The following is a 12617-nucleotide window of genomic DNA, read 5'->3' as shown; positions in this document are numbered from 1 at the left end:
TTCTATCGAGGAAATCAACATGTATATGCATTACAAGATAAAAAAATATATACAATCTAAAAAAATTAATTTGGTGGGGGAAGCATTAAGGGCTATAAAGAATAAGAAAGACTTCATGGTAGGAGGTAAGCTTCTATTGAATTTTAACTGAAATTAGGGATCCAAGACACAAAGGTAAAAAGAAAGTATGTTCCATTCTTGGAGGAAGGATCACTGCAAATTCATAGAATTGGAGAATGGTGAGGATGGCTATAAGCTGGCTAGCTTGGATGGATTAGAGAATATAGAGAATGATGAAAAAACACTAGCGTATTTGGAGAGATTGGCTAGAACCAGATTGTGAAAGTCTTAAATGCCAAATAGAGGAAGACAATAAGAACCTACTAAAGCTTCTTGAGCAGGGAGGTGATATGGTCAGGGCAACATCTAAAGAAGCAACATGGCAAAGAGGGCAGTGGACTAATCTTGTAGTCAGAGACATCCAGGTTCAGATCAAGCTTCAGGTGTATAAGAGCTGGCCAACCTTGTTCTAGCCACTTAGAGTTCTCTCCAAGCTTTATTTTATAAATAACAAATACCTTGCTGAATTCCATTGATACAGACAGCTTCTATGTGATGGTACTCCATGCCAGTGAAATCATGGTTCTAGATTATATGTACGTGTGTGTGTGTGTGTGTGTAGAAAGAAAGAGGGAAAGAGAGAAAAGGAGAAAAGGGGAGAAGGAGGAGAAGAAAAGAGAGGGAAGGAGAAAGAGATATTAGGAATGGACTGGCCTTAAAGCATATCCAGAAACTCCCTGTCTGGCTTTAGTCAAGAAGCTGCAAGAAATCTTGGGAGGGGGGCTCTTTCCAGTATTGTATTATTGAGGGACTTGTTCTGTGTGATGAAAAAGTTTTTCAATTGGTTGAGGAGCCAGAAAAACTGATGATTCAGGGGTTTCTGATCATAAGTGGGTGAGTATATAAAAAAGTCTTCGTGACTGTAAAGAAGTAGTTTTACTTGAATTGCCTTCAAAAGTATGCTGGGAAGAATAGCAGCAAAAGATGCAGAGGTTCCAGCAGAAATCCTCTCAGTAGTTAGAGTTAAATAGTATAGGGCAAAATTCATGCCCATGGCCCTCACACACCTAAACATAACCTTATAGGAGGGCTAATAGCTGCAATGCCTGGACAGCTGCAGAGCAAGAGTACCCACCCTAGATTATTTAGTTCTGAATGGCAATGAAACATCGAAATTCACCTGGTCACCTAGATATTTCTATCTCAAAATACTTGTTAGTCTAGAATCAAGAAAGAATACACACAAGATAAAAGATACAACCATATGCTCATGGCTTCTATAGACTAATCTTCTTCTGGGTCCAGCTGAGATACAACTTTGGGCCTGGAGTCATGAAAAACCGATTTCAAATTTGACTGCATATATTTACTAGCTGTTTGGCTCTAAGCAAGTCACTTAACTCCTCTCTGCCTCAGTTTCCTCAATGGTAAAAAAAATTGGGATAATGTTAGCACTTCCCTTACAAGGTTATTGTGAGGATCAAATGAGATAATATTTGTAAAGCATAGTAACTGACATATAATAAGGACTTAATAAGAATGAGCTCACTGTACTCTTCCTCCATTTTTATAAAAAAATATTCCTCACTTATGCACACTAAAATATTAAGGACAAGAGTAGGTCCTGAAAGTGACAGCTCCAAAGAATGAGGCCAGGTTACTCCTTTTTGCATAAAGAAGTATAACAGATACTCCATTAGCCTATCACTGGAAGGATTAGGATTTTGCTGGGAACTTTTAGTTGTCTGCATCCAATAACCAATCTGACTGAATGCTGACTAAGAAACTCAATTTAATCAGAGACTAATATTGTCTTATACCTATAATCTTAGAATGTTTAGGAACTTCTAAATTTTCTTATTTTATGTTCATGTGCTTTGATTATTTGTGATTTTTTTATGGACAATCACATTAAAGTTATAGATAATATAAAATAGATCATACTTTTTAAAGTAGCCCTAATTCAGTCTTTCCTATTCAGATTTCCTTTCCTATATTAGTATTCTCTCTCTGTTGGAATTATTTTGCCTTTGTTAATAAATCCACCCTACATTCTTCTAATTCTAACAAGGCAAGGAACTCATATTTCCCACAAGGCAACAGGTATGGTACTAAAGTGCTAGGCTCCCTCATATAAGTCAGGAAGGGTTCCTTAGGTGCCCTCTGTAAGGAAGATGCTTAGGGCTAGATTCTACTAGTTATCTCTTATAATTGGTCCACATAGGTAAAAGGTAGCTGCTAGGACTGGATTGTATATATAATAAAGTTCCTAGTTATATACAGTATATAAAAATCCGTATTGATTCATGCCACTGGCAAGATCAGATGAGATTTGGGGTTGGATACTAGATAATCCTTATTTAAGTTGTATTCTACCTCAACACTTTCAACTGGCCGTGGATCAGGCCTTATTCTCCTTTCAGTAGCTTGCTTCAGTCTAGGACAAAGAGTTTTTCGTGTATGTGTGTGTGTGTGTGTGTGTGTGTGTGTGTGTGTGTATTCTAGATCCTTTTGGGAGTCTAGTGAAGTCTATGGTTATTGTTATTCAGTCGATTCGGACTGTTCGTTACCTTGTTTGGGGTAGCAAAGATACAGAAGTGGTATGCCATTTCCTTCTCTAGCTCATTTTACAGGTGAGAAAACTCGGGTAAACAAGGTTAAGGAAACTCCTTGCTTAAGAAGATACAATAAGTATCTGAGGTTGAATTTGAACTCAGGTCTTCCTGGCTCTAGAGCTAGCATTCTATCCACCCCACTAACTACCTGCCCTAAAAGCTTATGGTAAAAGCTTAAAATAGAGAATTTTGCTGTGTTTTTAGTTTGGGATTTGTTTATTGTTGTTGTTGCATTAAATATATATATATATAGAATCACAGAGAAAACCAAAGGTTATAAAACTAAAGATGTAATTTTTTGTATCCCAGTTCACAGTTTAAGAATCTTTGATCTAGGGATTTTTTTAACCTATGAATTCACTTTCTTCTGTGGAATCTTAATGAGCTCTTTACCCCCTTCCAAATAACTTCTTATGGACAGGGAGCTATATATCTTTTTTTCCCAAGGGCAAAAGGCACTCTCTTTACAATTTTACTCACTAATTACTCATTATCACACCAGATAAGGATTTGGCAACTACCTTCTTTTCATTTATTTAAAGGGGGAAACAAATTCTTAAGAAATAAAAATAATGGTAAGCAATTGAGAAGCAAATCATTTATAAGAAAACAGCTGCCTAAGCTACTTGTGATTGGTGACAGAACTGTCTGCTTCTCCTAAAATTTGGCCTGCTTCTAAAAGAAGGGAGACCAGAATGAGATCATCTAACAGTTTAATATGAGCTTTTAGGGAAGTTTACTCTTTACAGGCAAGGAGAGGCAAAGAGAGCTCTCCCTCACTGCAGTTAATAAGGGTAAAAGGTCTAGTTCTCAGCTTCAGTTTACCATCATCTGTGATAAGATCTCTAAGTGAGGGGACCCTAGAGAAAGCCTGCCTTTCCCCCACTCACACTCTCTGATACAGAAAACAGATATTCTTTATCCTCATACTCTTTCTCTTCCTCTTCCTCCTCTCTCATACTCTCTTCCCTTCTTCTTGTTAGTCCCCAGAATTCTCTCCCACAAGCCAGTGAATTCTGGTAAAGAACTCATTCAATGTGCTCTAGCAGTGTCTGAGGTCCAACACCTTTATTTATGGCAATGTACAACAGATTGTAACTATACCAATGTGCTACATATTAACATTGTATACATTATTTATTTATTTATTAATACTTTGTATCCCCATCTCCCCCCAAAATAATGTAAGATTCTTGAAGACAGTGATTATATTTTTTGTCTTTGTATTGCTAGCATTGTGCTCCCTGAATGTAACCTAAAACCCAAAATTACATTGGTCTGAGTTTTGCTCCTTATTAGTGAAAATCAATGCAGCTGCCTACTATAAGAGGCAATTTTCTTGAATTGCCTTCCATTGAAGCCAAAGGGGGAAAAACCCTATAAGAACTAGCCCATCGGGATTTGGGGCTGTAGGTACAAAAATACCATTTTGCTGACCCAAAATGAAGCAGTCTGTCAATGTTGACTTTTTAACATTAACAGAGACTTTGCTCTGTTTGATCCTGTAGCAAGCAATCTACTTCTACTATGTAAGCATTACTTCCTGTTAATCCAGTCACAATAGTTTCTGTACAGGTTAACACTAGAAGAGGTAACTTATGTACTTAGCATAGAAAGGATTCATGCCTGTGCATGCACATGGTACTGAACCCAGAGGGAAAATTTTGTAGGAAAGAGGAAAATGTACATGTTTATGAATAAGATCTGAAGACCAGCTAATACCAAATGCCAACTAATATTTTTACACTAAATACTACCTAACTGTCCACAAGGAGAAAGAATCAGCAAATAATATTGAAATAAGTTGGATTGAGTTACCTTTTACATAACTTCTAATTCCAATATTCTATGGCAATCATGATTTTAAGTAAAATGTTATTTTTTTAAATTCACTCAGTTCCATCAATAAACTGGAAATGTTTTAATTTTCACACACATCATACATTTTATAGCAGAGTTTTGAGTCGAATCAATATTTTCATATTCTAACAATTATCTCAGGCCATAGAAAATTAGCCCTGGTTCATGAATTTGTTCATTTTTCTCTCCAATACAATCTTTTACCAGTGTTAGGATTTTATCTGTCACATAAGCAACCTACAGAGAGTGAAGAATAAACATAGCTATAAAACAAAACACTTGTTTCTTAAGCTCTTCTCACAGATGAGATCCGTCCCTGTCTATCCAAAACATGAATAAACCAAGAGCCATCTCTCACTGATTTTTCAAAACTTGCTTCTTTCTTCACTCCTCCTGGTCTCTAATGCCTTAAAGGGGAAAATAGGCCAGGGAAGATGAACCAAAGAACGTTGTGGTGGAAAGAATATTAAATTTGTTGTCAGAGGTCATAGGTTTGAATCTCAGTTCTATAACATTGAACAAATGGCTTGCCCTTCCTAGACTTTGAAATTCTTCTGCTTTAAAATTAAGGTGTTAGACTACCTGGTTTCTAAGGTTCCTTATAATTCTAAATCCTATGATCTTGGTTCTTTAACTTATGAGTGAAGTTTGTAACCCTTCAAGTCCTTAAAAGAAAAAAAACACATGTATACTTGCACTGAGTCCTAGCAGAGTTGCTGAACTGCTCAGAGATTAGCTTAGTAAAAACTGATATAGTTAGACATCTGCCTTGTTTAACCTTTATCATAGTAGGTGAGGTCAGGAGTTTAATACCACATAACTTTCTCAGCTTACCATCTACTGATCATTTTAATTTTTATTAATATTTTTTCTCTACTCCATTCAAGAGGAAAGAAATATAAAGAATGATATTCTAGTATTTCCTACCTTTTGTGTGTGCTTATGGGTTTTTATATATTGACTAGAATGCAATCTCCTTGAGAAAAATAAACTCTGTATTTGAAATTGATGGATACCTCACTATATGGCTTGTAAAGTATGAAATTCTGTTTTTAGGACCATTCATTAAATAATACTCAGGAAAGGAGATTGAGATTTCTATAAACAAATATAATTCCTAGAGAATGAATACTGATGTCTCAATGATAGGGTAAGAATTAGAGGTTCATTTTTTTAGTATCCTTAATAATAATTGTTGTGTTTCTTCTTAGCTGTGCCACATAAAATTGGTCGTATTATTGATGGAAGTCCTGCTGATCGCTGTGCAAAACTAAAAGTTGGAGACCGGATATTAGCTGTGAATGGCCAATCTATCATCAATATGCCTCATGCAGATATTGTCAAGCTCATTAAAGATGCAGGTCTTAGTGTAACTCTTCGAATCATTCCCCAGGAGGGTAAGTAGCCTTAACATGGTCTCACAGAATCACTGGAACCCATCCCAAAGAGGTAATTGTTCCTACTTACTTGCTATTATCATGAAGTCTGCATAGTGCTACCAGTATAGTATCAGTGAGCTGTTATTTCCAGTTTCCCTCAACTACTGCCTGACTTATGGATCTTAACTAATTTCTTTCAAGGAATAAGTTAAGTGACTTTACAATCAAAACATTTTAAACCCACAGAAAATCAGTTATTCAACTGCTTCTTGTAGAATGAATAGCACTGCAATTTCAGAGAAGAGTTATTATGTTGTTAAATGCTGGGACCCATTGAATATAAATGAGATAACTAGTTTAAAAAAGGCGTCTTATATATACTATTCAAGCTCAGGGGATTTCTTACTTCAGATTTAGCTAGATCGATCTTCCAGATCTTGAGGACACTGTGGGTAGATCAAAGGAAACTGGGCATCTCTTTCCCATATAGAGAGAGTTTATATGTCACAGATTCAGAATTTCCACTTAGCCTTTGAAAACTCATTGTGAAACAATAGCTCCATCCTGAGGTCTGGAAGAGAGTCACTATTTTTAACGCATTAGTTTCTCAACAGACAACAAAGTCTAGAGTATGAATTCAACATCCCCATACCCAGGGGGTTAGCTACTCCCTGCCTAATGAGATTGAAATTGCATCTCAGTAGCACAGTGTCTTATACAGAAATTGATGTGATTACTTAACTCATTGTCATTTGTTTTATTTAGATCTCCCTCTGTTGTCAGTCTAACTCCCTCTGAGTACAGTCTAACACTCTCACAGCAGGCATTGAATCACTGAATAGTCACCTGTTTTTTGCAAATCAATCCAGAAGAAGAATCATAAAAGAGTATAATATGTCATTTTCAAAAAAGATACCAATATTTTTCCTTATATCTACCTACTTATTCACCATGAACTGACTGAAATGACATCTGAAAAATCTTAATCTTCATGTCTGATGTCTTAATGAAAATATGATGCTATGCAAACACAATTAACTTTTCCACAAATATTGGAGAAAAATTTTTTGTTGTTGTTGTTATCTGTTAAATATCTCAGAGATATTTAACAACTTGTCCACCATCACTCAGCTAATAAGTGACAAAGTAGGATTTGAACTCAGGGCTTCCTTCAAGCTCAACATTCTATCCCCTATATCACATTGCCTCTCCAACATTTAAAGGAAATACTATCCATTTGAGTAAAATTGGTTACTGAAAATCTGAACCGAGTTGATATGTTCTCAGTGTGAAATATGCCAATTTCTTCTCTTGTCCCAATACACAAAAGCAATTACAGTTGAAACCTTGATAAATAATTAAAAAGATTAAAACTACCAAGTATTTTTTAAAGAAATGGCTCATGGGATCTTTATGTGCCCAGATGTTCTTTTGTCTCTGTCTGTGGAACTGTGGCACCCAGAGTTCACAGTTACTGGCCACTGAATAGAACCAACAACAAAACCATTGGGAAGGGAATCTAGAAAGTATTCATTTGTAACATAGCTGGTTCCAGCATCCTTAACTAAACTTTAAAATTGAAATAGGATTTACTACTCCTGCCTGAATGCCCATGGTTGAGAGAACTTGTCTCCACTACAAGTCATCCAAATTGAACTTAAATGTGCCATTCCTTCAAATCATTTTTAAGCTAACAATGGCCATAGTTTGTCTTTTTTTTTTAATCATTTTTAAAAATTTTGCCATTTGTCCTAACTCAATGTTCTTTAAATCATATTTATATCAGTGAGAATAATTGTTGAAAGAGAATTCTAATTTCAGAGAATAGAGGAGGACAATCAGACTGATTATTACTGTTTTAGAAATATGACCAGGAAACCAGGAGATGAAAAATTCCCAAGGTGACCTGTAACAAAAAAGGGTCATTACCAATTCCCTTGGTCTTGTTTTCAAATGCCTACATAACTGGGTTTCATTTTTGGCTTTCCTTTTGCAGAGCTGAACAGCCCAGCATCTGCCCCCAGTTCTGAGAAACAGAGCCCCATGGCCCAGCAGCACAGCCCCACAGCTCAGCAGAGTCCACTGGCCCAGCCAAGTCCTGTGGCCCCTAACAGCCCTGTCACTCAGCCACCTCCTCCCCAACCCCTCCAGCTGCAAGGACATGAGAACAGGTAAGATCTCTGAAGTTCCTCACTTCCAGATAGCAGGGGGAAAGTATGATAAGACGAATTTTGCTAAATTAGGGATTTACAAGATTTAAGTTATATCAAATATCTGCTATATTCATCCTAAGCAGCATTTTGATCTTACTGCTCTTATTTTTAAAAGCACAGCTCACTCATCTCTTGACTTTGTATTCCAGTCTCCTCATTTATAAGAATGAAAACAGTAATATTTGCACCTGCTTCATAGAAATTTAGTGATGGAGAAAGTTATTTTAAGATTTTCTCAAAATCCCTTATAAAACATGAGTCCTCTGTCTAGCCATCACTTTAGCACTTCTGCAGTTGAGAAGCCACCTGGTGTAAAGCAGAAGTTTTCAACCTTTTTATATCATAGAATACTTCGATATTTTGGTGACACTTATGTGCTCCTCAGAATAGTTAAATGCATAAAATAAAATATATATGATAACAAAGGAAACCAGCTATATTGACTTAAAGTAATCATAAATAATTAAACCAATTCATGCACTGCACATTATGCCCTGGTCAAGGGTAAAGTTTCCTAAGCAGAACGTATCAAAATCCAATCTGCATTGCTCTATTTTCTCACTTTGTACTTGGACAACTCTAAATTGAAAGGCAGAAAAGAAACTGTCCTCACATAATTATTGACATGCCTGAATTTATCACTATGGAGAATGACCCAGGCATAGCTTGCAGACCTACAAATTATATCCAGCTGAACTTCTTTAGCTATAAATGAGTTACTAAAGTCTATCAGATTGACATCAAATACTCTGGCACAGGAAGCTACAAAGCCCAGAGTAATTGATGTCAGTCTAATGGTGAATGTGAGGAGAGAGGGATGATTCATGCAAAGGAAATATATTCCTGTCACTATCAGTAGTTGAGAAACATACAACTGGGTACCAAAAAAAAGCACTGGGATAATTAGAATGATGGTGATCTTACACAGTAGATTGAAGTATTTGAATTAGATGGTTTGATCTTGAAAAAACAGGTTGCCAGGGCAAGATGGAAGCTCATCTCTTTTGGAGCTTCTAGGAAAAAAAAAAAAAACAGATATTGTAATGACAGTTATCCCATGCATAAAGTATGTAAATAGTGGTAATTAGATTTGTGATACCTACTACTTAGAAGAAAAACTTGGCAGGACAGAGTGTAAGCCACTTTGAGCTCTAAGGAAAGAATGAAAGATAAAACTGTGGGCTTTAGAACATCATTATATATCCTCCAACTAATTGGAAGTGGTGGTAGGATTTGAGAATAATGTAGATTTAAGAACACATTTAAATATTTTTTTCCTTTAGCTAAAGAAATAGTAGACTGTGGGAACATATAAAATCCTCTATGATCTTTTCCATAATTATAGTATTTTCAGAACACCTGCCTTCCATTACTGCCTCCCATATTGGGGAAGTTGGAGTGAGAATATCTTTTGGAAGATTGGAATTCACTTGCACTGTTGCAAAGCAAATATTGTTCCCATACCCCAGCTGTTATTTCCAGGTGTTTTGCTCTATTCTGATTCCTCCAATTGGCTTCACAGAAAGCAAATATCTATCAACGTTAGCTATTTACATGATATGTTGGAGGATAGAAGTGGTAATAAGAGTTTAAAGCCTAGATAAGAAAGTTACTGAAGCCTATAGAACAAATGGCAAAGATAAGAATTTCACAGATAAATCAATCATTTATTTAGAGTTTACTATATGAAGAGTAGGACAGATGTGTTAAGTACCATGATAGGTACTGAAAATACAAAGAAAAATTTAAAACAAAACAACTTTGCCTACCTTCAAGGAGTTTACATTTTAATTGGGAATGGAGAGGGACATGGAACAATTTATAAAGAAATGTGTATAATCTATTCTTCATTCAACCACTAAATAGATTTTTTTTAAATATGGTTCTAACATATCACCTAGCTGTTTTCCCCACTCTTTAAATCTTATAGCTTCCAATAATCTCCAAAAACAAATACAAAATGCTCAGTTTGGCATCCAAAGCCCTTCAAGCCCCCTCTTATCTTTTTAGTATTTTTTCACCTTTTCCTCCACATGTCCTCTTCTATCTAGTGACAGTGGCCTCCTGGCTATTCCAGGAGCAAAACATTTCACTCTTGCTTTCCACATTTTCTCTGGTGACTGTCCCCCCATGCCTGGAATGTTTTCATTCCTCCAGTCCAACTACTCTTCTCGCTTACATCTTTACGGCTTTAGTCCCAGCTAAAATTCTATTTTCTACAGGAAGCCTTCCCCAACGTGTTTTCCCTCTTTTAATTACTTCCTATTTACCCAGCATAGCTTACTTTGCATATATTTATCTGTACATTGTCTCTCCCCCTAGATTATAAATTCGTTGAGTGCAGGAACCATCTTTTGCCTCTTCTTGTGACCCTTAGCATAATGCCTTGTTCATAGTAAGTTATTAATAAATGTATATTGAATTATTGAAATACCAGATATTTGAGAATGCATACAGAGTAGATGGAAGGTAACCTTAAAAGCAGAAGCGCTAGATGGTAGACACAATTGGGGGTTGTGGGGGAGAAAGCAAGGTAGAACCAGGAAAGTCAAGAGTATATTATACTAGATGCCTCTGAAATAAATTCCACATGATTTAACTTTGGCAGTGTGCTATTTCATCAGGTTCTATGGCTCATCCTAGTATTCATTTTAAACTTAGTAGAAGACCACCAGACACTGAATAAGCTCTTACTCTTGGCTCTGCCAGAACCACTTAAGCCCTTCCAAAATCACACTCCTCTGGACACTGGAAGTTCACACCTCCTTCCACATGCTTCTTTCATACTGAATCAGCCTCCATTCAGGAAGCTTGTTGGTTGTGGTCACTGGTCCCACCTGCTACAATCTTACAACAATCTTCTGGGGAGGGGGAGAAGGGAGAGGAGAAGGAAGGGAAAAGATGTTTGGAACACAGGATGAATGTTGAAAAATTATGCATGTGTTTTGAAAATAAAAAGCTTTAATAAAAAAATTTTATGAAATAAAAAACAAATATGTGTGCATGGACATATGTGTGTGTTACATAAAGCATAAAAGCTTGAGCCTTAGTAATTTAAAACAGCACTACGATTTTTGGAACATCCTGTATACATGCAGGTATATATGTCTATCTGCCCATCTGCTTCTGCGTTCTTCTCTTCTCTTCTCTTCTCTTTTTTTCTCTTCTCTTCTCTTCTCTTCTCTTCTCTTCTCTTCTCTTCTCTTCTCTCTCTCTCTCTCTCTCTCTCTCTCTCTCTCTCTCTCACACACACACACACACACACACACACACACACACACACACACACACACGTCTCTCCAAAGAGAGAAACAAAAATGGATGGGTCTCACTATATCTTTGCCCATATTTTTTTAGTTATTTCAATACAAAATCACTCAAAGTGCTATAGAGTATTAATTCTAAGCATTGCTAGGCTTTTAATTGAGAATCAATACTGGTATTACTGGCAACTGACATCTTAAATCCTTGCTGATATCCAGACAATCCTTCAATTCAAACCAACTTCCATACACATGAAAAAGTGTTCCCTTCCTTATTGCTGCTTCCTACCCAGCAGCTACAGTGGCATTTTCTCAAGGAAACAAGAAAAACTTCTGCCTTTTTTCTGGGTCACTCTAAAGAATCTTCCAAATCAGGTTAGATTCTATATCAATAAAACATGTGATTTTCAATCAATGCATGTGCACATGGTCTGCTGCCTTTTTTGGTGAATTAAGCCAAATGTACTTTTAGAATGGAAAGCAAAAAAATGGTATTACTCAACTACCTGCAAAAACATTATTTACTTTGTGGGTTGGCATCCTCCCAGGTATTCCCTTCTTCCTACACTATCTCAGTTAGTGAGTATTCAAAAAGTGAAAAATAATCTTAATGTCGTAATAAACCAAATTTTAGCTAGGAAAATGAATCTGCAAGGGACAAAAATCAAATCTTTATGTAACACATTTCAAAGTCAAATAGAATTCATTCCAAAACCTAATTTTCCAATGTTTTATAATAACCATGCCACTCTTTCTCTCCATCAAAAATATATGTTGTTAACTTTTATGTAAAATAGCTTGTCTTTCCTCTCTACACTTGTTTCCTTACCTATAAAGAGATTTCAATTAGTTGATCTCTATTGTCCCACCCTATCGTAAATAAAGGATCCCAATAGCTCAAATTTTAAAACTTTTTTTATAAAGATGTATAAGCACATACATGTTGTACTATGGAAATATAAAAAGCAATGCCCTTTGGGCACTTAAAGCAGAAAAGATGTTATGAAAATTCTAAGTGGCATTGCAATCCACTCTATTGTGAGGAAGATCAATCAAATAATCAACAAGCATTTTATTAAACACCCATTCCAAGGATTTTTATAAGGATAAATTTGAGATAGTAGTTTTAAAGTATTTTGCAAATTGTAAAGGACCATATAAAGGCTGGCCATTAAGTCATTTTTATTTCAACTTATTATCATACAATCCCCCAGCTAATTCAAGACA

At 36.0% G+C, this 12617-nt stretch overlaps 1 protein-coding gene across 8 annotated transcripts in view; it reads left to right on the top strand.

Annotated features, from left to right (window-relative positions):
* The window catches only part of MAGI2 (membrane associated guanylate kinase, WW and PDZ domain containing 2), an 895053-nt gene that overhangs the window by 736870 nt on the left and 145566 nt on the right, over positions 1–12617 (top strand). For all 8 annotated transcript variants that reach the window (XM_052000674.1, XM_052000676.1, XM_052000675.1 and 5 more), the window contains 2 exons: positions 5747–5932; positions 7911–8085. In XM_052000674.1, the coding sequence (XP_051856634.1) occupies positions 5747–5932; positions 7911–8085 (361 nt within the window). The remainder of the gene's footprint in view (positions 1–5746; positions 5933–7910; positions 8086–12617) is intronic.

This window comes from Antechinus flavipes, chromosome 5, assembly GCF_016432865.1.
Source record: "Antechinus flavipes isolate AdamAnt ecotype Samford, QLD, Australia chromosome 5, AdamAnt_v2, whole genome shotgun sequence".
Taxonomy (NCBI): domain Eukaryota; kingdom Metazoa; phylum Chordata; class Mammalia; order Dasyuromorphia; family Dasyuridae; genus Antechinus; species Antechinus flavipes.
This window is presented reverse-complemented; position numbering and strand designations above follow the sequence as displayed.